General features: G+C 38.1%; 11 protein-coding genes across 11 annotated transcripts; 6 read left to right on the top strand and 5 right to left on the bottom strand. All coding sequences in view use genetic code 12, as the record gives it.

Moving 5' to 3' along the window:
• Positions 1-179: 179 nt before the first annotated feature.
• On the top strand, positions 180-3,140 carry MPT5 (Mpt5p; the record flags this gene model as incomplete). The annotated part of the gene is made up of 1 exon (XM_036809141.1): positions 180-3,140. The coding sequence occupies one exon, from the start codon at positions 180-182 to the stop codon at positions 3,138-3,140; it is 2,961 nt and encodes a 986-aa protein (XP_036665807.1).
• Positions 3,141-4,057: 917 nt separating this feature from the next.
• Positions 4,058-4,996, bottom strand: CPAR2_202790 (uncharacterized protein; the record flags this gene model as incomplete). The annotated part of the gene is made up of 1 exon (XM_036809140.1): positions 4,058-4,996. One exon carries the CDS (start codon positions 4,994-4,996, stop codon positions 4,058-4,060), a length of 939 nt encoding a protein of 312 aa, XP_036665806.1.
• A 425-nt stretch (positions 4,997-5,421) lies between these two features.
• Positions 5,422-7,827, top strand: SEC18 (AAA family ATPase; the record flags this gene model as incomplete). Its single annotated transcript, XM_036809139.1, has 1 exon — positions 5,422-7,827. The coding sequence occupies one exon, from the start codon at positions 5,422-5,424 to the stop codon at positions 7,825-7,827; it is 2,406 nt and encodes an 801-aa protein (XP_036665805.1).
• Positions 7,828-7,888: 61 nt separating this feature from the next.
• MNN2 (Mnn2p) lies at positions 7,889-9,700 on the bottom strand (the record flags this gene model as incomplete). The annotated part of the gene is made up of 1 exon (XM_036809138.1): positions 7,889-9,700. The coding sequence occupies one exon, from the start codon at positions 9,698-9,700 to the stop codon at positions 7,889-7,891; it is 1,812 nt and encodes a 603-aa protein (XP_036665804.1).
• Positions 9,701-10,319: 619 nt separating this feature from the next.
• On the top strand, positions 10,320-12,149 carry CPAR2_202760 (uncharacterized protein; the record flags this gene model as incomplete). The annotated part of the gene is made up of 1 exon (XM_036809137.1): positions 10,320-12,149. One exon carries the CDS (start codon positions 10,320-10,322, stop codon positions 12,147-12,149), a length of 1,830 nt encoding a protein of 609 aa, XP_036665803.1.
• A 786-nt stretch (positions 12,150-12,935) lies between these two features.
• On the top strand, positions 12,936-16,694 carry SPA2 (Spa2p; the record flags this gene model as incomplete). Its single annotated transcript, XM_036809136.1, has 1 exon — positions 12,936-16,694. The coding sequence occupies one exon, from the start codon at positions 12,936-12,938 to the stop codon at positions 16,692-16,694; it is 3,759 nt and encodes a 1,252-aa protein (XP_036665802.1).
• A 143-nt stretch (positions 16,695-16,837) lies between these two features.
• Positions 16,838-17,593, bottom strand: CPAR2_202740 (U2-type spliceosomal complex subunit; the record flags this gene model as incomplete). Its single annotated transcript, XM_036809134.1, has 1 exon — positions 16,838-17,593. One exon carries the CDS (start codon positions 17,591-17,593, stop codon positions 16,838-16,840), a length of 756 nt encoding a protein of 251 aa, XP_036665801.1.
• Positions 17,594-17,769: 176 nt separating this feature from the next.
• CPAR2_202730 (uncharacterized protein) lies at positions 17,770-18,957 on the bottom strand (the record flags this gene model as incomplete). The annotated part of the gene is made up of 1 exon (XM_036809133.1): positions 17,770-18,957. One exon carries the CDS (start codon positions 18,955-18,957, stop codon positions 17,770-17,772), a length of 1,188 nt encoding a protein of 395 aa, XP_036665800.1.
• Positions 18,958-19,133: 176 nt separating this feature from the next.
• On the top strand, positions 19,134-20,054 carry RMP1 (Rmp1p; the record flags this gene model as incomplete). Its single annotated transcript, XM_036809132.1, has 1 exon — positions 19,134-20,054. One exon carries the CDS (start codon positions 19,134-19,136, stop codon positions 20,052-20,054), a length of 921 nt encoding a protein of 306 aa, XP_036665799.1.
• Positions 20,055-20,355: 301 nt separating this feature from the next.
• Positions 20,356-22,116, bottom strand: STP2 (Stp2p; the record flags this gene model as incomplete). The annotated part of the gene is made up of 1 exon (XM_036809131.1): positions 20,356-22,116. One exon carries the CDS (start codon positions 22,114-22,116, stop codon positions 20,356-20,358), a length of 1,761 nt encoding a protein of 586 aa, XP_036665798.1.
• Positions 22,117-24,181: 2,065 nt separating this feature from the next.
• Positions 24,182-25,171, top strand: CPAR2_202700 (spermine synthase; the record flags this gene model as incomplete). Its single annotated transcript, XM_036809130.1, has 1 exon — positions 24,182-25,171. One exon carries the CDS (start codon positions 24,182-24,184, stop codon positions 25,169-25,171), a length of 990 nt encoding a protein of 329 aa, XP_036665797.1.
• Between the last annotated feature and the right edge of the window lie 147 nt (positions 25,172-25,318).

Here is a 25,318-nt window from a genome sequence, read left to right as displayed (position 1 = left end):
CAATTAACAAAAAAATAAAAATAAAAAAAAATTTAATATGTCTCTGTCTCTCTCTATAAATTGGATCAGCACAATTCCAAAAATTTCCAATTACACCCATTACAAACTTACTCACTCCCCTCCTTCCTTTCCCTTCTTTCTTTCTTACTTGTGAGTTTAAAAGGCTAAAGCATCTTATCATGTCATCGTCTCAACCACACCAACACACCCACAATCCACATAGTCTCTCCATCAACTCAATGACTTCAATAATTGAACCTACAACTCCACCAAATCACTCATTGTCTTCAAATAATAGTACCAATATAAATTCCCTACATTTCCCCCTGCACCAACAACAACAACCACTTCACCACCCCAAAACACCAGCTACATCCACAACTGCTTCCTCCAACTCATCATCTTCAACGGCAAATACTTCGTATATGCACAATCGCAGTTTATCGTCAAATGGGTCGTTTGCGAAATTTGGTACTCATCCTAATATAGGCAAATCAGTATTGTGGGATTCGTCAAACAAATTGAACCATAACTTAAATTTACCTAATTTCAACATTGACAATGAGGTAATATCGACTCCTTTAATTGTTCCTTCGTCAAATCAAGAGTCTGTTAGTTCTCAAACATCAACTCCATCGTCTCAAGTCTCCTCCTTTCAAAAATTATCACTAGACACTACCAACTATAACTCCACCACCACAACCAGTAATAACAAGCATATAAATATTAGCGGCGCCCCTCATAACAATGACGGTAACAGTATTGACGAAAATGCTACCCTCAATATCGTCAAAGATAACAAGGGCAATTACAAACTCGATACCAGCACTGACAATAAAGAAAATTTGTTGAGAAAATCGTACCATGGTAATGACATTGTTGTTGGAATTGGTTCGGAAAGTCTTATGAATGTTATTGGTGATGTTACATCCAACTCATCGGCATCAACACCACCATCATCAATAAATTATGCAGTTAATTCTGTTGTTGTACCACCTAAAATTGATAAAGAGTATCTCGTATCTATCAACAAGTTGCCGCTCATTCAATTGAAGCTGGAGATTCTAAAGCTTGCCAAAGATCAATATGGATGCCGGTTTTTGCAAAAAAAAATTGATGAGAATTTGATCCCCAGTTATCAAGTAAGGGCCGCCAACTTTGAGATTATATTTGATCAAGTGTATCCTTACATGTGTGAATTGATTGTTGACCCTTTCGGTAATTACTTGGTGCAAAAAATGATACCGTACTGTAGTGATGCCAACTTGGACTTGATGTTGGAAATTTTACAGTACAACCTTTGCCAAATATCCATCAACCAGCATGGAACAAGGGCATTACAAAAGATTATTGACAATTTGAACAGCACATCACAATTGAATTTGTTGATCAAGGGCTTGAAGCCATACATTATCGAGTTGATTAGAGATTTGAATGGGAACCACGTCATCCAAAAGATACTAAACAAGTACGAACCACCAAATTGCCAATTCATTTATGACTCCATAATTGAGGATTTATATACCGTTGCGACTCACAAGCATGGTTGCTGTGTACTACAGAAATGTCTTAATCACGTTACCCAACAACAATTGAATCAGTTTTCCAAAGCGATTTTGAAATTTGATAATTTCAAAATGTTGATTAATGACCAATTTGGAAACTATGTTTTACAGTATTTGATTTCCATCAACTCTATTGAAGTTAGTTGTGAAATGTTTCAAAATTTCTTCCAATTCGGTCTCACCAACTTGTGTAATTCAAAGTTTAGTTCGAATGTGGTGGAAAAGTTTATGAAGAATTGCTACAATAACGAAGTCGTCGATGTCGCTTTTGCGGATTTGAAATTTGAATTAATTTACAATATATTGGCTAATGATTTGAATGTATTGGTGAATGACCCATTTGGAAATTATGTCATCCAAACTATGCTTGATATCTTGATTAATCCGCAAATCAACTACCACAATGTGTCCAAAATTTCGTTGCTTTTGCCTAATAGAGACAGAGACCACATTGATCAGGATAGTGAGCCGAATATGCAGATTGCCATCATCAAGTATTGGTTTCAAAATTGCAAGATTGCATCCTCGTTTGGCAAACGTATTCAATCAAAGATTAATACCATTTTGAACAACAATGGCGCTACTCCTACTCCCTCCACATCATTCAGCAAAGTTGGCAAAAAGACTAGCCAAATGAATGCAAATGGCGAGTTTGTAATTAATGAACTACAATATCAATTCAAACCACAAAATTATCAAAACTTTGCCTCACATCAACAATCCCAAGAGTATCCACCGCAGCATGACCAACAACATATTCAGCACCAATATTTCCGCAATAGTTTGATGCCCATGAGAAACCAGAATGGAAGTACTCTGTCGGTTGATTACATCCAACCAATGGAGAATGGGTTACAAAGAAGAAACTATTCCATGCCAATAAACTTTTACTCATCGAAACCTTTTGCCAATGGCAACACCAACGTCAACAACAACAACAACAATGCATTTGGTACAAAAGAGATTGGCAACATGTACACTGCTGCAGCCAACAGCAATGTAATGAACCCCAACGCATCTGTATCTACAATTCACTCAAACAACTCCAGCAGTGGTGCGAATCCACCTCCTCCAAATTACTTGTCTAGTGGAGACAGTCAAGTCACCTTGAGAAATTATCCACCAGAGGATGTTGCTAATCGTTCAATTCACCAATATCTACCATACCCTCCCCCACCCATGAATAACGGGATTTATTACCCACCGCCACCGCCACCGCCACTGGGACCACCAGCACTGTCAGTACAAGTGCATGCTCAGATGGCGCCCCCCTTTTATACACCCATGAATGGTTCAAGTCATCAACATAGTTTGTCTGTTGGGTCTATCAATCAACCACAACAATGTTACCAGCAACCACAAAACGCTGGTCATTACACCACTACAAGTACAAGAAACACAACACCACCTACTAAGCAAGTTCCGCATTACCAACAAGGCTTGGCTGCCTCGCAAGTAAAGCAATATGCACTAAACGGTTTACAAGATTTACCATCACATCACTCGCATAATGTTTCTTGGTCGTCATCATCATCGAATCAAGGAGGAAGTGCATTTGGTACGCCAAGCTGGTAGTGGAGAAAGGGGCTAGAGGGGATGGTGGTAATGTGTGTCTGGAGGTGAAGCATATCCCGGTGGTTCTGCTTGTGCCTATCAAATCGGTTTAATGCAAATCTACACATACATACACTTCTTTGTCAATTTCGAATCTAGTCCAGTTACCTGATCACTATGTATCGCCATTTTAATGGTTGTTTCAAAATTTGCTTTTCCATTTAGTATTTTTTTGTTTGTATCTTTTCAAATTTTTGTTTTCATTTTATTGGCTCTACAGTTACTTTTATATATAAATACATACGATTATAGTTCAACGAAGAATTTGTTTGTTGTTGTTGTTGTTGTTGTTGTTGTTGTTGTTGTTGTTGTTGTTGTTGTTGTGTTGAAGATTCAAGTTTTCGCAATTCCGGTCGTTTGCGAAAAAGTTATCGGAGTTAACTCCTAACACGTATTTTTGTGTCGCGAAATTGCAACATAATTATAAAGAGACATAGAGCTTGGAAGATTGTTTTTCTTCGAGGTCGGTTCAGCATTGTGTAGACGAAGTTGGGTAGTTTGCCTCTATCAAATCCTGCAAGGCTTTTACGTACATATATTGAGTCCTCTTGTAAGACAATTTTTTTTGTTTCTTGTTCTTGGATTAGTCTTTTCTTTTGTTTTTGTTTACATTTTTTTCTTTTTTTTTTTTTTTTTGTTGATGTTGCAACGTAATTTTTGCAGTAATTAAAACCCAAAAATAACATTCTCGCCCTATGGAAAGGGTAATTTTTTTTCTTTTTTTTTCGCAGTAATTCCGGAAAGATAAAGTCCTGATAAGAGAGGTTTATCACAGTTGGTAGCACCGAGAAAAAAAAATAAAAAAGAGCTTCTCAATATCAATGACGTAATAGCTTATCTAAATTCGTACAAAATTGGACGAGATATCACGTGGCACATTACACATCATTGATGTACTGAGTCATTGAATCAATCAAAACATCAACAACACCATCTTGCGATCCTTCACCTAAATCATGTGTGGCACCATCGATAATCTTACTGTTTGGATTCCAGTATTCAGATGGGGTTGAATTTTTAAATCGAGAAATCAATGCAGTTTTATTGACCGAAGTGGGAACGAATTGATCATTGCCCGAGTATAGAACCAATAAGGGAACAGTTATTTTTCCAAACGTCTCTTTGAAATCGTCATCTGTTAAATAAGACGAAAAGAAATCATCATCACCACGTTTGCTTGTCAAGGAATGAAATCTGTAAGCAGTGATTGGGGTATTGAATACCAATCTTCTAAATTTCTCTGGTAGAATATGAGACTGTTTCCCCTGGGAAATGTAAACTTCGTCTACTTCTTTCAACAAAGCGTCCAATTCCTCTTCTTTCAAGTCGTTCGAAAATGCCTCTGAGTCGGATACCGAAGCTTGTAAAATCGCACCTTGAACTTTACTTGACTCAGGAGTGTGTTTCGCGTTATTAACATTGACCAAATAATGCAATGAATTTTGACATCCAGTTGAATGACCCATCAACACAATCTTGTTTCTCCTGCCACCTGTTTCAGATCGAAAATATTCTATTGCTTTGCGTATCTGTGTTGAGTCTCTTTCTAAACTACTTGTTCCAAACCCTAAATACGCCGATGAAAGCAAAACTTGCACTAAATTCCAACTTTCTCCATCGCTGGATCGAAATGTCGGCGTTGACTCGGCAAGAGCAGGTAAGTATGGCACGTTCAATAACCCATTGCCTAATCCACCAATGAATAAGATAATGTTTGGCGTAGTTTGTTTACTATAACCAGTGAATTCAAACGCAGTCAAGTTGAATCCATATGTATGGACAATTCCTTCCTGTGGGGGGACTTTACTCAATGACATATGTGTAGTTGGATCTAAATCGAATTGATGGAATAAAATGTGGGTGATGCAATGAAAGGGGTGATGTCTGAACACGGAATGAAATCGTAACGTCAATTGTTATTAATATTTATTGTTTCGATCGATCTGAAACAAAAAGGAGTCTGAAAATCTTTTGGTAAACACTTTCTCTTGCGGTAAAGTACATCTCTCTGCGGAAAGATTGGAACATCTCACCAAGCTTCCGATAACATACAACCCATCAATGGCGTGAATCGTAAGAAAGCCCGCTAGTTCCTAACTTTGATGATATAGGTAGTGCAAGTGTGACCATAAATAGAATGCGTTGTGAAAAAATAAGAATAGGACACGAACACGGGCGAAAAACCGCAGAATTGCAACATTTTTTAATCTCCAGATCAGAATATTGACTTTCATATCCACGAATGCATCCAAATTCACTGTCTCCAATGATGGAAAAGTTTGGATTTCACAAGGTGACCAATAGTCCTACTTCACCAAACCAAGCAAAGATTACTCACAACATATCAGATCGCCCTCATCTTCCTCCTCGCCATGAACCAGTGGAAGCATTTAGAAAACAGTTACGGGTTGCTAATGCCCCAGGTAATGACGTTGTAGTTGCCAATTGTGTTGCGGTGAGTCCAGGAGATTTTCCTCATCTTCCAGACAGAACGCCAGTCATCTTGGATGGCGTTTTCGTGTATTCGATAGCCAAGGACGAGCGTGTGAAACCTGGACACATCGGATTGGCCGGAAATATGAGATCATGGGGAAAATATTCATTCGATCAAATTGTCAATGTTGAAACATATGACATTTTTCAATCGGGACAGCAACAACAATACCTCGGTGCTATCGATCTTCTGATTGATTTTGTCAAAGCCAAGTCCAACTCTTCTGCTTTGAATCATGATGAATTGGTCAACATATTTCACCAAAAGTATGAAAATCAAATATTGCAACCTACACAAGTGATCTATATGGATTTCCACAATGTTTACTACACAGTCAAAGTGGAGCAAGTTCAAATTATTGACGTCAACACTAAAGACAATTTGCCAAGTTTCAAGGATTCCGGAGATATAAAAACGAAAGGAATTTTTATCAAGTCAACCGATGTCGTATTTTACCCTTATGAAGGATCAAAAATCAATATATCCAAAAGCAAGAGTTTGAAATCGAGAATATTTGGCGGTAATGGTGCTCATGAGACACGTCGTCATACAAGAAAGCAAATTATCAACCCAGATTTCAAATTAGAGGACTTGGGTATTGGTGGGTTGGACTCTGAGTTTCAGGATATTTTCCGTCGTGCTTTCAACTCGAGAATCTTACCACCCGAGATTGCAGAAAAGTTGGATTACAAACATTGTAAAGGGTTGTTATTGTATGGACCTCCAGGTACTGGTAAGACGTTGATTGCTCGAAAGTTGTCCAAAATGTTGAATGGTAAAGAACCAAAGATTGTTAATGGACCCGAAATGTTGAGTAAATACGTTGGTGCGTCTGAAGAAAATATTCGTAATTTGTTCAAGGACGCTGAAGCTGAATATAAACTTAAAGGTGAGGACTCGGACTTGCACGTTATTATTTTTGATGAATTAGATTCCGTTTTTAAACAGAGAGGTTCTGGAAAGAGTGACGGAACAGGGGTTGGTGACAATGTTGTGAATCAATTGTTGTCAAAGATGGATGGTGTTGATCAGTTGAACAATATTCTTGTCATTGGTATGACCAATAGACTCGACTTGATTGATACTGCATTGTTGAGACCTGGTAGATTTGAAATTCAGATTGAGATTGCTTTACCAGATGAAAAAGGTAGAAAGGATATCTTTATGATACATACAAAAAAGTTGAGAGAAAATGGCTTGTTAACTAAGGATGTCAATCTTGATGAATTGAGTATGTTGACGAAGAATTTCACTGGAGCTGAAATTGAAGGTCTTTGTAATTCAGCTAAGTCGTATGCAGTATCGCGCCACACCAAGAAAGGGTCGTTGGCTCAAATTGATCCTGAATCCATTAACAATATGCACATTACCAGAAATGATTTCCTTTTGGCTTTGAATGATATTCGTCCGGCTTTTGGTACTGATGAGGAAGATCTTGCCCAACAAGCACAACATGGAATCATCCAATTTAACCAAACAATCACAAATATCTTTGAAAAGGGTCAATCCATTATTGATGTGGTTAGATCTAGTGAGTCCGAAACATTGAGAAGTCTTTTGTTGTATGGTCCACCTGGAGTTGGTAAAACCGCCATTGCCACTACTTTGGCATTAAACAGTGATTTCCCTTTTATCAAGATGTTATCGGCCGAGACGTTGGTTGGTATGGGAGAGGCTAGAAAAATTCAGGAAATTGATAATGTTTTCAGAGATGTTCACAAGTCGCCATTGAATGTTTTGGTTATTGACAAAATTGAAAACATTATTAATTATAACCCTATTGGACCAAGATTCTCAAATGATGTTTTACAAGTGTTAAATGTGTACTTGACCAAGAAACCACCTAGAGGTAGGAGATTGTTAATCATAGGTACAACTTCCCAATACTCAGTCTTGAAACATATGAATCTTGTTGATAGTTTTAATGATGCTATTGCTGTTCCTCCTATCAGGACCATTGAAGAAGTGGGTAAAGTAATGGACAAGTTAGGATTTATGACACCAGACCAGAGACAAGACGTTTTACAGCAACTAGGACAATATGATATCAACATTGGAGTCAAGAGTTTGATTGATGTATTGATGGTTAGTAAATACGCAAGAGATAGCGTTGATGACGTTGTTAACAATATTGTGGAAAAGATGACCGCTTAGAAAGTCTGTACTATAGATATACTATGTGTAGTAAGTATCTAGAAAATTTATTAAATCAGGTTTAGGCTTTGGTATCATCTTTTGACTCTTTAGCATCCTTGGTTTCCTTTAACCATTTCAAATGTGGAATAAACACTTCTTCACATCGTTTGATATTGTTTTGCTCTTCGTCCTTGATGTACTGAAGATACTCTCCCATATATGTGGTGTCTTTAGTCAAAGAAACATCCTCATCAATGGCTTTTCCATTAGACCCATAATAGTTTGGACAAATACTTTCAGTGAAAAATTGCAACACGCGTAAATCAAAATCATAGCCAACATTTTCCTTAACACCAGCATACATACGTATATGCTCATCTGAATTTTCGTAAATAAGATCATGATTATCCACCAACCAATTCGGATAGAACTTAGGGTACGACAAGTGCATAAAAATAACGTCAACATTCTTCGAATCTGTTGATGCTTGAACTGGATCGTAATGGGCCAATGCTTTCGACTTAAAGGAATTTGTTGCTTTTGAATGGTAACCAGTCCACTGAAATTGTTTCAATGTCTGGTGCCATGGTTCATTCAACGCATGCGCTGCAGCAATAAAAGTCTCCTTGTCACCTTCCCCTGCTGAACCTTGAGTCAAGATTGGGTAGTAATAATTAGGACCAAACACATTGTAGTACAAACAAAGAAGTAATGTTTTCAAATGACTAGTTTTGTTGACCATAAACATTCCAGTCTCCGAAGTTGGATCGGGTAACGTTCCATCAAAATCGTGGAACCAGGAGTTTTCAAAAGTGTATTCTGACATTGGACGAAGGTTTTCCTTTCCTCCAGCTTGTTTGATATCGTATGCACTGTACCGAAGTTTGTTCTCCCTTACTTCAACACCAGCGATATCGTAATACATAGGATTGGTGGTTCTAGCCCAAGCATCAGGCCATAAAATCAAATTGTTTTTCTTGTACAAATCAGAAGTAAAAAGGTAGTCCACATTTTTCGTGGGAAAGTTGTCGGAGTCCAAATACAACACATTTTCGAACCTTGAACTTAATAATGCCAACATTTTGTATTGATATCCTCCGATGTTGAATCTCGTTAGCAAATCTTGAGCCAAGTTTTTATCAAACACGTTACACCTGGCATTGTACGTTCTTAATATGTGTTCACAAAAGTTCTTTTCATAATCGTCCTCCGTTGCAAGAAATAATTCAATTGGTAATTGGGCACCCGTGGCACGTAATTGTTTTATAACAAGGTACGACAACCAGCTATATCTGCCTCCACCAACTAACACATAGCCTGACGACCCTTCATAAATATTCCAATCTGGATCACTGGGAACCATTTTACCAAATGTGACAACTCCCTCATTGAGAAGCTGTGGTATGCGTTCATTCACGTACATCGTGTGACTGGCCTTCATCTCGTCAAAAGTCTTTTCGGATATATCCAACACGTTCTCAAGATACTCTTTATTGAACAAAAACGAATCACTAGTGGAAAAAAGCTCCTTGGCTTTTTGATCTTTTTCCTTGTACCTATCCTTAATTGATGGTTGATTTATCTGGTATCTTTCGAGATCCTCAAAAAATATGGTATAATCATCAATCTTTGGGTTTTTGGGTTTCAGTTTCGAGTTCGCTTTCGTTGAATCAGACTGTTGTTTGGAACTGTCTTGCTGGTTTGGAGTCTGAGGAATATCCTTCCCAGGAGAAGGCTGTTTATGGTTGTTACTTGCGGGCTTTTTATTCAATGATTCATCAAGTATTCGTTGCAAGTCCTGATTGCTGAAGTTGTTGGTAGTGAGAAAGTGTAACCCAACTAGTGCAACAACTATCAAGAGGAAGAGCCTTAACCTGTGCTTCGATATCATTAGGAAGGGGGGAAACAAGTGGCTTAGGTAGATAGGATCTAATTATAGATTATATTGTTTTGGTCAAGAATTTTTTTCTTTTTCAAATTCTTCAGGTTTAGATTTTGAACCCCCTTGAAATTGAACGTATGGAAATATACGACGGTACATCAGCCGTGCCATCGTTACACTAGTTTTGAACGTGATCTGGTGTCTTTACGAAATAGACTGGATTATTCAGTATCCTATTAATCCGCTTTCTCTGGCTTCTACGTAAGTTGAGCTTAGGCAGAGGATGTTGTGTGTCGCATAATGTTACTGTAACGTCCACACGAAGTCTTGTCTGTACCATCTCAATACTTGAAAGATCCCTGATAACAACTTGCGTGTACCGCAATGTCTAGATAACGCTCAAAACAAGGAGTTGCCACTATCCTTCGATTGTATTGCATCCATGGCGGTTTGGTTTCCTCGTTACACAAAGTTGAATTAAAAGAAAAGAAAAGCAAAGCTAGATCTTCAACAATGAGTAAAGCAAAAGCAATCACAATATACAATATCATCCTTTCGATCTGTTTCTTTTCACCGCTATCTACACTCCCTTTTTCCTATTCCCTTTATGATCAGACAAGCAAAAAAAATGACAAATAACTCAAAGCTCCTTAATGCTGTTAAAACATCATCCTTTACTGATCACATTGCTCCTGATAATAGGATACCCACCATTGAAGTTGCCTTGGAGAATGAAAATAAAATTACCAACAAACCAAGAAACTTGTTAAGTGGAGGGTTTTCTTGGGTGTTGCCTACTCCTAGAGATAAGTACGAATTCTTAATTGCTAATCCCAAAGCATTGAAAGATTTGGGACTAGATCCCGCGGAAGTGGAAGACCCCATTTTCCGGAAAATTATCAGTGGCGAATTTTATGAGGATAGAAAGAGTTTTTTGGATAAAGGTTTTCCCATGCCATATGCACAAGCATACGCTGGATGGCAATTTGGACAGTTTGCAGGACAGTTGGGAGATGGGAGGGTTGTCAATTTGTTTGAGATAGACAAGACAAAGAAAGAAAATCTAAATAGACACAAATACGAGCTTCAACTCAAAGGTGCTGGTCTTACCCCATATTCAAGGTTTGCTGATGGAAAAGCAGTCTTAAGATCCTCGATTCGTGAATATATTATATCAGAGCATTTGAATGCTATTGGAATACCTACGACTAGAGCTCTTTCATTGACTTATTTACCTACAACCCTAGCACAACGACATGCTGCTGAAAGATGTGCAATTGTGGCACGATTTGCAGAAAGCTGGGTAAGATTAGGATCATTTGACTTATATCGGTATAGAGGTGACCGCGAGGGTGTGCGCAAGTTGTCGGATTATGTAATTTCGGAGTTGTTCACCATAGATGGTAACAAGTTTCAAAACTTTGAACGTATTAGTAAGTTGAGGCCGGATTTGACCAAGCTAAAGGATGAGTCGCTTACCGATTATGACAAAATGTATTATGAGACAATTATCAGAAATGCTGAGACTACCGCAATTTGTCAATGTTATGGGTTTTTAAATGGGGTTTTGAATACTGACAATACGTCTATACTAGGACTTACCATAGATTTTGGACCATTTTCCATCATGGATAAATATGATCCAAATTATACGCCCAACTCAGAAGACCATGAGTCTAGATATGGGTATAGAAATGTGCCAACAGCAATATGGTGGAATTTGACGCGTTTAGGGGAGGATTTGGCCGAATTGATAGGAGCAGGGCAAAAGTTGTTGGACAATCCTGAGTTTAAAGAGGGTGTGAAGGAGGAATGGGAAGAAGACATTATATCTAGGGCAACAAGGATTATAGAAATGGGTGGTGAAATATACCAATATGCCTACACCAAGAAATACGTTGAAACATTTTTCAAAAGATTGGGATTGGCTCAAGAGCTAATCGACGACAAGAATCCGGATGCACAGAATGTTCAATTACTAGTGCCAATGTTGGAAGCGTTGGAGAAATTACAAACCGATTTCAATTTGTTCTTTTTGAAGCTACAGAATGTCGATTTCAATTCATCTTATGAAGAAATAGCTGAGCTGCTTTTGGAACGATATGATCCAAATACCAACAGAAACCACAAAGAGGATATTGCTAAACAAGTGATTGACTGGCTCAAGATATACCATGGGTTAAAGAAAAATTCAGCTGAATTCCATGATGTTTCAAATGCTGCACATTATAACCCCAGATTTTTACCTAGAAACTGGATTCTCGATCAAGTAATTGACAAGGTATCGGAATCAAGGGGCCAAGATATCAGTTATTTGCAAAAATTACAAGATATGAGCTCCAACCCATTCAATGATCAGCTTTGGGGTGATGAATTGAAGAATGTTGAGGAGTCATGGATATTACAAGGAGAGAAGGGAGACGAATATTCTATGTTGCAGTGCAGCTGCTCGAGTTAGAAAGGACATCATTGTAGGTATAGTCCTGAGCTGGATCTTTTATAGAGTTCAATCCAGAATTTTACAAGTTCTTCTGGATCGATATGTAGGATGCGATATAGTTTTGCAAGGTAGCTTTGTCATGACCCTTTGTTACTCATTTTATATATGCTATCTTTGCGTGATGAAATTTTGTAGGTTATTGTCGTTGCAACCACAAAAGTAAAACCACAAGACGCGTCGTGCTTTTCAAACTATGGAAATAAAGAAAAAATAAAAAATAAAAAATCTACAATACGGCATGCGTTGATGATGCTACACAAAATCAAGAAACAAAATTAAACATAACGTGGTGAGGTAATTGGAGAATGTTTGAAGTAGAGTTAGAACTATGTGATTTTAATTAGATTCCGTAAGCACGCAGTAATCCCTGGCTGTTAAGAAGCGGCGAAAACCCCATTCGCTATGTAGAAATAGAGACACCTTGGCTTGTGCTACCTCTCTTTTCTCTCTGTCTTTCTGTCTCTCTCTGAAAGGAGATCATTAAACAACCTAATTTAGTTACACAGAGAGAAGATTAAAAGAATTCCAAAAGTAAAATTTGTTAGAAAAAAAACAAACCTGAAGAACGAAAAAAAAAAAGGTGTAAAGATTTTGGCAACACAATTGGCAAACCCATCACCAGGGAAGAAGTTGTGTTTTTGGATTTACAGTACAACAACCATCGATTGAAGGGATATAGATAGTCAATATATCAAGTTCCTGGTGTGCTTTATTAATCTACTGCTTTGTTTATATCAAACTACAATGAGTGAAAAGGATCTATCGCACCACTACAAGGTCTTGAAACAGTTTCTTGATATTTCTGATGACCAACAAACCAGATCTAAATCAACCTCATCCAGGGCCCAGAGAGCTAGGGAAAAGTTGCTAAAACTTTCAGCTGCCCAGTTCAAAGAGTTGAGTACAGATGTTTATGATGAGTTGAAACGTAGGATTGATGAAAGCAGAGGAGAACCAGATTACTTGTTGCCTAAATCATCATTCCATCCTAAGAGAAACCAAGCCAGACAAAAGTTGGCATCTTTGCCGCAAACTAGATTTAAGGATTTGGTGGCTGACATTTCGTACGAAATTGAGAGAAGAGATCTCCACATAGAACAAAAGGAGTCAGCTGAACCACGTCGCTCTTCTTTGACATCTAGTCATGCTTTGAATGCTCATGGCTCACATGAACGCAAGGCTTCCCAAGCATCTTCTCACATTTCCCATGGAACAAATGGTCATCACAGTCGTCTGACGTCACATCATAACCTCCCCACTCATGAAGATCACATGAAACACGACGAGCATAACGATCGCTCGGTGGATCAAGTCGCTTCAAACAAGAGCCTCGGCATACCAGAAGCAGAAGCCTCCAAGCAATCCATTGGCATCCAACAGTCTACAGTGGTTCCCACCAAAGCCAACCTCACTTGGTCGAGTGATGAAGAAGATAATGGAAACGAAAGAAGTGACGAAAAGGGAGAAGCCTCTCACCTGCAAAGGCTGCTCAATGGTGGTCGTACTGTGCAAAAAGACTTGGAGTTTGATAAGAGTAAAATTTTGGAATTGGAGAAGGAATTAGATGCCTACAAGAAGCAATTAAGCAATGTTGAAAAGCAGAAGGAAATTCTTTCGGAAAAGCTCAACTCATTGCAAGATGATTACGACTTTTCCGTCAAACAAAATAAGACTCTCAGTGAAGAACTTGAACTGTTGGGCCAGGAGAAGGAGAATTGGATCTCGAAACATGAAAATTTAACCAAGTCCTTGCAATCGAGTGACAAGTCAGAGGAACTTGAAAAACTAAAGTCCATCAACGCTGCTTTGAGACTTGAAAACCAATCATTGAAGAACACCTCGCCCGTTAACCGCTCAATATCCAATCAGTCCCCCAATCAATCAGATTTGCCTGCCAGGACTAATAATACCAGCATCACTGCCTTTTTGGAGAAGTTGGAAAAAATTGACGTACCTTCACCAGAGAACCCTTCAACATTGGAATTAAAGAATCAGGTTAAACAGTGGCAACGTAGGTACGAGGACTCTAGATCGAAATCTATTGCTAGTGAGATCAAGAAAACCACGTTGTCCAAGGTAGAATTGAAGTCATTGATATCCCCTCAAGGTTTAGTTTCAATAAAGTTGGTTAGCGATGCTCAATCGTTGTTGGAGTCATTCCTTGTCTATATTGGTGAAAATTGGGATGTTAATGTGATGTTTGAAAAAGTTTCGAAAATTGCTGTTGTCATGAATGAGATTGCTTCTCAGGGAGAAAACCAAGTTCCAAACAGTAATGAACACTCTATCCTATTGCGAGAAGCTTCTGCCTATGCTTTAACTGCTACTAGATATCATGCTACGTATAGACAACTTTTCCCAAGGTTTATTGTTGAAAAGGCGTTGGGAGAAATGAATTGCGTTTTATGTGATTTAATCTCAACTTCGAAACTTAATGAGAATTCGACAAACTTGAGAAAACTTGAACCAGAAAAAAAGGCTGCTGCTGCTACACCCTCTCAGTCTGATTATGGAGTCCGGCCGTTGAAAATGGCTAACAAATTAAAGCTGAGCCACCCCAACATGATCAACGGAACATATTATCAAACGCCACCAAATAAGCTGCAACAACAACAAACACCGCCACAAAATATACAGCGCTCACCACCACAAAGAACTCAGCAAATCCCTTCTAGTAAAATTCAACAATCTCCTCCGGAGAGAACAGTTTCGCGAGGTAAGCCTTCGGAGGAACCAAATGGGCAAAGGGTGACACATGAGAGTACATCCAGAGAAGATGGATTTAAACAGACTAGAGTAGGACTGCGTGATGCACCACCTTTTGATAGACTGGAAAATGAACCATTTCAGAGAGTGCAACAACTACCACCAGAAGTATCTAGACAACAGCCGATTCATAACACACTGCAATCATTTGAACACATGACTCGGGCTGCTGATGCATCTGCTGCACACCAGAGAGCCCTGGATAAAGGACCGAGTCGTAGTGATGACATACTGAAACAAGGAAGCATGGAACCAGTCACGTCAGAGAGGAAAGTGTCTGCTGATCACAACAATGCCCAGAGCCCGTTCATCGCATCAGTTTCAGAAAGAAGTGAAAATATTGTTCCACAAATTGTTGAACGTGAAGCTGTGCCATTGGCAAGTAGAGATCTCAACAGAGAGCCGATGGCTGAAAAGCATTTAGAAAAGCATTTGGAGAAACAGCAGGAGAAGCATTTCGACAATGCGACAACTTCTACCCCATCTTCTTCAAAGATTGAAAAGACATCCAATGTTTCTGCCCTTGGTCGCAAGTTTGCAGGATCAGTTTCTGACCATGATCAATCATCTCCGCCAGCTATGAAAACCACTCCAACAAAGAAGGGAAATATAATGGATAGAGTGAAGCAATTTGAGAGTTCGCCAGAAGCTCAAATGAAGTCTAGCCCGGGACGATTCCAAAGATCCCCGAGATCATTTGAATCAACCGATGAAAGTGGTGATGAACCAAGACGACTTGCTGATCCATTCACGTCAAAATTACAAGGAGAGTTGGTGGGATCGTCACCAGCTGCCAAAGGAAATTTCAATGATGACGACACTTCACTAACCGGAAGAGGCAGAGGTATCTTACAATCATTCAAGGAAAGGTCTGATGCGGATTCAGATGCAAACACAAATGGTCTCCGTTCCAAGCCAGACCATTCATATAGAAGGGATGAAGGTGAGCGCACTTCCGAAATGGAGCGTGGTGGTACCAATACCCTGCAGAACAAGAATTTGTCTGCTCCCGAACAAGCAAGAAGGGTGGGTGAGTTTACTCCTATCAATCATTCGTTTGACGACAATGACAAACCTGTTGACAATGAGCCGGGGGTTCGTGTTAAGATCAGCTCTCCTAAACTAGCTCAAGAACCAAGTTCACTGGAAGATTCTGATGATGATGATTATGAAGACGAACGCGATACGGAACATGAAGCTAGACAGAGACAGGAGTATCGCAAATCTATGGCTGCTGCAACATTCAATGTTGACTTGTTTGATATTGATGATCCTGACAATACGTTAACTCAAGTTTTGCTTTATCTCGAACATCAAACGGTGGAAGTGATCAATACTATTCAATCATTGCTTGGAGCCATCAAGAAACCCAATGCAACAAGAGGAGATTTACGTAATAAATCAAAGGCAATTACCATTGTCATTGCTCAAATGTGCGAAGCTACAAACACATCAATGAATCAAACTCGAAATGCCCAATTGAAGGAACATGGCAGCTGGGTAGTCAAATCTTTGGAAGATTGTTATCATCGTATGGATATCTTGTGTAAACCACCTCAAGATTCCAATGATGGCCAATTCGCTGATAAGAATTTCAAACAAAGATTAGCCGGAATCTCGTTTGATATTGCTAAATGCACTAAAGAGTTGGTGAAGACTGTCGAAGAGGCCAGTCTTAAAGAAGATATTGCTTACCTTGATGCTAGACTTGGTCGTAATGAGGAAGATTTGACTTGAGAGGGGGAAAAGGAGGAGGAGAAAAAGATTTTCTTATGATCTGCTTTAATGTGTAATGTTAAATATACATGTCTTCTTATTCGTTATATATCTAGGAATAAATATACCTCATGATTTATAGACTGCGACAAGAAAGCGTGTGCTCACTTGATGTACTTTGATAAGAAATCTTGATGAAATTGCGAATTTTGCGAGTCAGTAGTAAAGTTCGATTTCAGGTCATGTTTCCTTTCATTGAATTTCTTAGCCAGTCTTCTCCATCCACTCTTTTTTGAAGTTGGTTCTTGGTGATATAGCAACCGGTCCAAATCTGTTGCTTGAGTGCTTGACACAGGAGTTAGACTTTGCATGGTTTTGTCTTGTCTTATCTTGTTTATTTCAGCGATCAAAGCATCAGTATCCTCTTCATCGTCGTCGTCGTCGTCATCATCATCATCATCATCATCACTTGATTCATCATGAGCTTCACTGACGATGACGGATTTAGTATCCACTCGAGATTTCTTCAACTCTGGTTCATCAATCGTAAATGATTCCTTCGCGGAAGATTCAACTTTGCTGCTTTCCTCTATATCGTCATTCTTCTCTCGTATCCTCTTCTTACTGTTAATTGGGTTTTCAAGTCCAACAGTATATGCTCTCAGATATGCGTCACATTCATCGCCGTCACTTATATCATCCACGTTAGCCGAAGAATCTCTTGTTGTACAGCCATCACCACTAGTTTTGTTTCCATCCCTCAACTCCTTGACAGCCTTGTCCAAAGTTTGCGGAGGTATATCTGATCTTACTTTTAGGTTCTGCAGTTGTGGGAAAGATCGAGCATGCACTATAGAGTCCCGTATGGTTATATTCTTTCCCTTTTTGCTTTCTAATGTAGGCCTGTGGTTTGTCGTCATTTTTGTAGGTAAAGATAGTAGTGATAAAGTGGGACTCGATACGAATTTTTTTGTAGATGGATAATGATGAGTTTGCGCGGCTCATGTCAGAGATCAGTGGAGTTGCATCGATAATACTAAATGAAATTAATTTGATCCGCTCTTCGGAGTCATCGTCTATTAAACACAACTATACTTTACTCTTCATCTCCAGAGACAATTTCTGCCTCCCAATCAACGTCTTCATCATCTAGATTTTCTCTTTTTGGCATCAACTCACTCATTATTGGCCCACCCAATTGATTCAACAACTCATTCACTTGTTGAACCAAGACAGGATCATTCTCATCGCCCAATTCACTATTGACTATCTTGTAAGCTGAAGTCAAGATTAATCTCGAATCAGCTAACAATTGCTTGATTTCTGGAGTGTTCTTCAACTGTGAAATTTCCAATTCACGATAATCATCAAATTCATCACTGTTTGTTGCTATTTTGGCAGTTGACATTTGTTTAGCTTTAAATAAGTTGGCCAACGCTTCAATGTAAAATGCATCTAAGATCGAATCGTTTATATCTTGGATATTAGAAGCGATATCAATGGCAGTATCATATTGTTCCAATTCGATTGCGTATCGAGATAATGTAACTAAAGGTTGAATCAATTCCACATATTCCAAACCCACTTCAAATGCATCCTCCCCATTACCGCTACCCCCTTCTTTTGTCTCCTTGGTATTGGCAAAATCTTCCAATTTTGTCTTTTGCAACTTGAACAATTCCCATGATTTGTTCAATGCTTCCACTGCTTCTTGTTGACGTTGTTGAGAAATTCTAATTGATGATAATATCGACAATGATTCAGGATTTTCAGCATCTATTGATAAGCTGTAATCGATCAATTCGTTACATTTTGATTCTGCTTCTGGCTCCATACATAAATCAGTCATCCATATCTCGATGCTGGCAAATATACCTGAATTTAACTTTTTAATAACCCAGGCTTTGTACTCGTCGACATCTCTGTATACACTTTTTGCCAATTCTTGTTCATCAACACTTCCTTCATTTATATTGGCCAAAATTTCATTCAATTTGTTTAATCCAGTATTGATATAGTTTAATCCATCAGCACCACCAATGATTTGTCCCAAGTATAAAAACTTTTCAACTCCCAAAGATGCGTCAGGATCTAGTTCGCATGCCTGTATTAGCACATTATAAGCTTGTTTGAGCTCGTTATTCTCAAGCAATGTCTCACCCAAAATGGCTAGAAATTCAGGTGATGAGGAATTGGAAGCAATATGAGGTGTAAGAATTTCCAATGCCTTTTCCGGTTGTGATGTACTTAGAAAGCCTCGTGCTTGTGGTATGATATCATTCATGATTGTAACTAAAGGGGAAGTCTGCACTTTGATCGTAGTGGTTAGTTTCTCAATGTTTTTTTTGTTGATTTGAAAAGCTCATCAAAAGATCATCGCTTGTTTATGAAATGCAAAAACTTTTTGTGTCTCAACCACAATCATCCACACTTTGTACATATCAACACCTTCTCCACTAAATGGACCATCAAACATACACAAGCCTACTAAACGAATATGATATACTAAACCTACTCCATCATCGATCCAAGAATCAGCACCGTCAACAGCATTGGTTCAAATACGTCAATATTATTTATCGTAATCTACGCAACCTTCTCAAACTACAAATTGATATCGATCGACTACCCAACACCGCCACCACCACCACCACATCATCATCATCATCATCATCATCATCCACGAAGCAGCAATCCCGCATTGAATACAAAAAGAGCCAAATCGTCAAATTAGGTAACAAGATACTTCAAGTGTCGCGAAGTGCGTACTGGGCATATAATTCAATCTTGGTTTTGGGTCAATACATCACTTTGGGATTCGCCTTGATTGGTAACTTGGCCAAAATTGTCACCTTGATTGGAAAAGTTGATGGTGTTGATATGAAAAGGGCTAGTTTGTCTGTGCCGGTTGGCGACTCTGCTGATGTTAATCTAGACAATTTAAGCAATTTGTTTCAAGGTGAAGTTATAAATGAAGATGATTTGGATGATTTGGGAGAGGAAATTGTTTACGATGATGATGATGATGAAGTGGGTGTAAGTACGCCTGTAATTGAAGAAATCGCTAGCTCGCTAGGTAGAGAGGATGGAACGAAACTGAGTACAATTGACAATATAAAACCATTGCCAGAAACCATTTCCGGTACCACTAAAATTGCCACCCACCAACCAAGTAAATCCACCAGTAAGAAACAGTCTACGCCATTGGATACAATCGACGATATTTTCGATACATCCTCCAAAAAGAAGAAAAGAAAACAAGACGGTTCAAAAACCGCCAAACCTTCAAAGAAGCACAAATCGAAATCCCCTTCAAATTCAAATTCAAATTCAAAATTAAAATCAAAATCAAAATCAGCAATTGACGACATTTTTTCATAACCGATTTCACATAAGAGCTTCAATAATGCTCAGTCGAGTTGTTAAATAGAAATCCATAGACCACGCTAATACAAAACTGACAACGTTAATTAAAAAAATACATATCTTTAAACTCAAGAAAAGTGACATAAAAAATCCATACAACAAATAAAGAAACAAACAAACCCTTTCTAATAAAACCACATCAAAGAACCAAAAACTTCATCAAATGAAAAGAAAAAATAAAGAAAAAAACCTTTTCCTGAATAAAAATAATGATAATACACACATTTCATCACGTAAGAAATAACAGCCCCCTAGCTCAACCCATGTACTGACTTGTAACACCTTGTACTACTTGAAGTTGTTGTTGCTGGTGCTGTTGAAAAAATGCTTGCTCCTGCATTTGCTGTTCCTGTTGCTGCAACTTGATCATTTGTGCCAACTCATTAAATTGTCGCGTCGACTGTGGACTCAATTGATCAACATCAAGACAATATTCATCATCGTAATCCTCCTGTATACTTGGCTTCAAAGCAGTATGAGCAGTGGCAATTTGGTCAAATTGATATGGCGCTGGAGTATATTGCGGTTGAGGTTGATACTGATGTTGGTCGTGGTGAATTTGAGATTGGTCTTGTTTGACAAAACTATTCGTCATTAAACTCAATGGTGATTTTGACGTCTGTGGTGTATATGGTGAATGTACCGAAGAAGATTCATATTGTGATGACGATGCCATTGAAGAAGGTGTATCCATATGTTGTTGTGGTGGTGGTGGCGACATCGTTATAGGGCCATTCAAAGAGTGGTGATAATTGGAGTTTACAGCAACATCGTAACGAAGTTGGTGTTGTTGTTGAACTTGTCTTTTTAAACTCTTCTTTTTCTTTTCCTTCTTGGCTAATCTCTTTTGCATTCTTTGCTCCTTGACCTCTTCAAGAACTTTTGAGGCAAAGGGTAATAATTCAGGATCGGTTATTTCTTCATTCTTTTGCAATTTTTTCTTCAATCTGTTTTTAATTCTTGATTTGCCTTTGTAATCGTGTGGTAAAAATTTACATTCTCCACCTTCAACGTGTATTTCACACCACATTTCAGCACTTTTGAAATATTCTCCACACATTGAACAATGCCCTTCGCTATTCCCTCTATTTTTGGACTTGATACCCTTTGGATAATCAAAATGTCTCGACTTTAAATGTGTTTTGTAAGTATCTCTTCTTGAAAACCCTCCAGTTGGGTGACATTTATGAGTGATGTTGTTTTTATCTTTATATATGCTTTGGGTGTGGAAAGGACAAGAATAAGCCTTACTAGATGAGTGTTTTTTCAAATGTCTGGTGAGGTAACCTCTGATTTTGAAATTAGCGTCGCAGTGTGGGCATTGAAACGTCTTCTCGCCATCAACTTCACGCTCATAATCATGTTCATGTTCTTCACCATCATCTTCCATATATGGTGAGGATGATGAATGAGATGATCCATTCGGTGAAACTGAATGTTCTTTGCTTTGTGAATTATTCAATTCTAATTTTGCAGACAATGTTGTCTCATTAGATGAGTTTGACATTGTTGGGGAAAGCTCATTATTGCTATTATCCCCTAATTTGTGATTCTGTGGTTGTGGAATCTTGAATACGTCCAATTCTGTGCCTTTATTCAACATGGAGTCGTCGTCAGTGAATACCCACTCCAATTCTCCATTTGCATTCTTGACAGGTAACAATCTAGTGGTAAGCCCCATGGAGCAACTTGTTGGTACTAAACACTCGTCCGATTGCTCCTCTTTAGTATGGTTGACATCATTGTTAGAAGTCATTAAAGGAAACAAACTAACATTGGAGTCCTCGACTTTTTCCTCCTCATCAATGTGTGATAAACCCTTCACATCTCTTGTAGATTGATCACTGGGGTGGCCATATTGAATAACAACTAGCGTAGACTTCTGCAATACAAACTCGTAAATGGTCTCAACAATGTATTTGAAAGTGGTCACTATAAATGCCAATATAGCAACATTAAAAAAACTTGCAGTTGATGTGCCAATAGTGGTGTTTCGCAACTGCTTTCCCCTATCCATATTGTTCTTATGTGGTTTATACTGTTTATTCAGTATATTTGTCTGATGTGTATTTTGTTTTGAAGGCATCATTTGTGTTGTCATCTTTGGGAGTCCCCTGCTTAAGCCTAGATTTTGTTTTCAGTGTATTTCTTTATTATTATTATTATTATAATCACGGATAAATTTTTTTTTTTCTCTCTTTCTCTCGGTTTGTCCCTGTAAAAGTTGAATTTTTCTTTTTATGTATTTTGCCCTCACGACTTTTTGAAGATGTCTAAGCCCACAGTATTGCAGTCGAAACTTGTGTCAAGTTGAATTGTGGTCTATTTGAAGACTGAATCTGAGTGTGTGCTTCTTTGTTGAAAAAAAAATAAATAGTTTTCCAACAAACTTTCCCTATTGATTATAGTTTTTTTTTTTTTCAAGTTTGGTTCATAGCTGATTTTTCTTCTAAGAAAAAGAAAAGACAAGGGATATTTGTGTCTTTAGGAGATAGGGTCGTGTACCAATGGTTTATTGTTTTGGTTTTTTGTCTCCTGAGTTTTTATTTTTAAAACGTTAAAGAGGGGAGTCGTGTAAATAGTGACAATTGCTATAGTCTAAATTCAAGTAAGTCTTCCTCTTTTTGGGGCATAAGAAAAAAAACAGTTAACCGTACTTGCATACAATGTATGTGTGTATGGAGCTAAAATACTCGCATATGACTTCCATTAGGGATCAAATCCAGATTACTTATTATTGGTGTACGGATGTCATTTTACAATTTTATTACGTCAATAATAAATAAAACCACAAGAAAAGAAAACACTAAATGTACATGTACACTACACTACAGCCCTAAAAGAACAAAATGGACAATGTAATTTTCCATGGATCCCCGAGCATCACCTGACTCGGTAGAGAGCCAGTTGCGAGGTCATTATATTTAGCGACAGAACTCCGAAGTTACACGATAGCTAAATGAGTATATTGTTTCATCTCTATTGTGTGACTGGTCTGGTGGCTATGGACAAGAAAGAATCGTGGCAACAAGTACACGACTTACATTTTAGACTTTGCATATGAGACAGCAAAAAGAAATTTTGCATATGCATCCACACATACATACGTACTTTTCCAAAATTACTAATCCCTCTAATCCCCGCGTTAAAAATACAAAAACACTCGGAAGTAGTGCACTCAGTACCACTTTTACACAAACTTATTCCCCTCTTTGAGTAAAAAGGTTTCGATAGTTTTCCAATTTAAGAAGAGTATAGTAAAGTGTAAATTCACCAGAAATAACCACGAAAGATTAAGGAGTAAGTGGGGATGAGGGTGAGGGTGAGGGTGAGGGTGAGGGGATGCCCCCATTCTTTATTAGGTTTGTTGAGCATCTTCTAGTTTGTTCAAAGTTGTAGGTAGAATAAGCCAATCATGAATTTACAAGTACATTCTTTCTTGTAAAAAAATAAATTATAGCCAATCTCCGACTGTAACCGATAATTTACTTTGGTACCACAATGTGTATGTGACCCAGCTTTGTCTGCCACATCGTTCGAACTGAATCAATTACTAGGGTAAGCTACTCTTGCTTCGGGTTGATAATGCAAAATGGAGATGTTTTATCAATAAAATCAAGCTTACACACTATTGGAACGTTGAACCTCCTGTGTGAATGTTCTCAATGCCGTTGTGAATACTTCCTTGTGGTGAAAGGCTTACTCTCAGCTCAATTAACAAATTCGATGAGAGGCACCATTATTAGCTAGATTTATGACACTCTTTCTTGTAACTGGCATATCTCAATACATTTGCAACTAGCACAAGACCAATTAACAAATCGAGTGTAATCTGTGCGTACTACACAAAATCAATAAAAGAGGGAAAAAAAAAAATTCAATCAGTTACGATGCGGAATGAAAGAAAAAAAAAATTTATTCATGGGTGTTATCAAAGCTTATCGTGTTGAAGGTTTGAAGCTATACAGGTGATAGATTGATTTTTATTCCATGGGACGCAGAACTTAGTTCGACTTTCTTTAAAAAATCCCACTCGCTTTAATAGAGCTACTCATTGTCAAATACACCCGTTTTATCACAATATGCACGTGTATCGAAATGGAAGTTGCGTGAGCTCCACAATTGAACCAGATGCACCAATAGACATATCCAAATTCAAACACGATACTATATCATGTGATCCGAGGAGTCAGTCATATTGGTTTTATGAAAAATCTGCTGATGCATTTCCAGGACAAGCATTTGGTTTGCAAGTGGATCAAATTTTATACCACACCAAGTCCCCATATCAAGATATCCTAATATTCAAATCTACCACATTTGGGAATGTATTGGTTCTCAATGGTATTATACAATGTACTGAAAAGGATGAATTTGCATACCAAGAATTAATCACTCATGTTCCAATTATGTCACATCCATCTCCAAAAAAAGTATTGGTAATTGGAGGAGGCGATTGTGGGGTTATTAGGGAATTAGTTAAACATGTTGAAGACAAAAGCGTGGAATCTATAACCATGGTTGAGATTGATGATATGGTAATCAAATTACTGACTAAATATCTACCACAAATGGCCAAGTATCATAACCATCCCAAATTGAACTTGATAATTAATGATGGGTTCAAATTTCTTCGTGAAACTAAACTCAAATTCGATGTTATAATTACCGACTCTTCAGACCCAGAGGGTCCAGCAGAAGAGTTTTTCCAAGTCAATTATTTCAAATTGTTACGTAATGCCTTGAATCCACGGGGGATCGTCATTATGCAATCACTGGAAAACATATGGCTTAATTTAAAATATCTCAAGAATTTAATTAAAAAATGCAAGTTTGTATTCCCCAATGTTAAATTCTGTCAATGTTATATGCCAAGTTATACTTCAGGTCAATTAGGGTTATTAATCGCAACAACTGATGAAACATTGGATTTAACAAAGCCATTAAGGACGTTTGATAGAAGGAAGGAAAGTCAGTTGTTCAAGTATTATAATCAATTTGTGCATCAAAGTTCGTTTATTTTGCCTACTTGGGCACTAGATTATTTGGAACTTGATGAGAAAGATGCATAAGTATTGTATACATGTTTAAATATTGTAATGCATACTATTAATATGATAGGTAGAGTGTCAATAGCCGTATATCATCTGATTGCAAAACGGGCTACAAGCAGTTAGCTGAACGCTACCATTGCAATATGTCAGAAGTACACGACTTTT

Source organism: Candida parapsilosis, contig 005809 (assembly GCF_000182765.1).
Source record: "Candida parapsilosis strain CDC317 annotated contig 005809".
Classification (NCBI taxonomy): domain Eukaryota; kingdom Fungi; phylum Ascomycota; class Pichiomycetes; order Serinales; family Debaryomycetaceae; genus Lodderomyces; species Lodderomyces parapsilosis.
The sequence above is the reverse complement of the archived record's forward strand: the minus strand, read 5'-3'. Positions and strand labels throughout refer to the sequence as shown.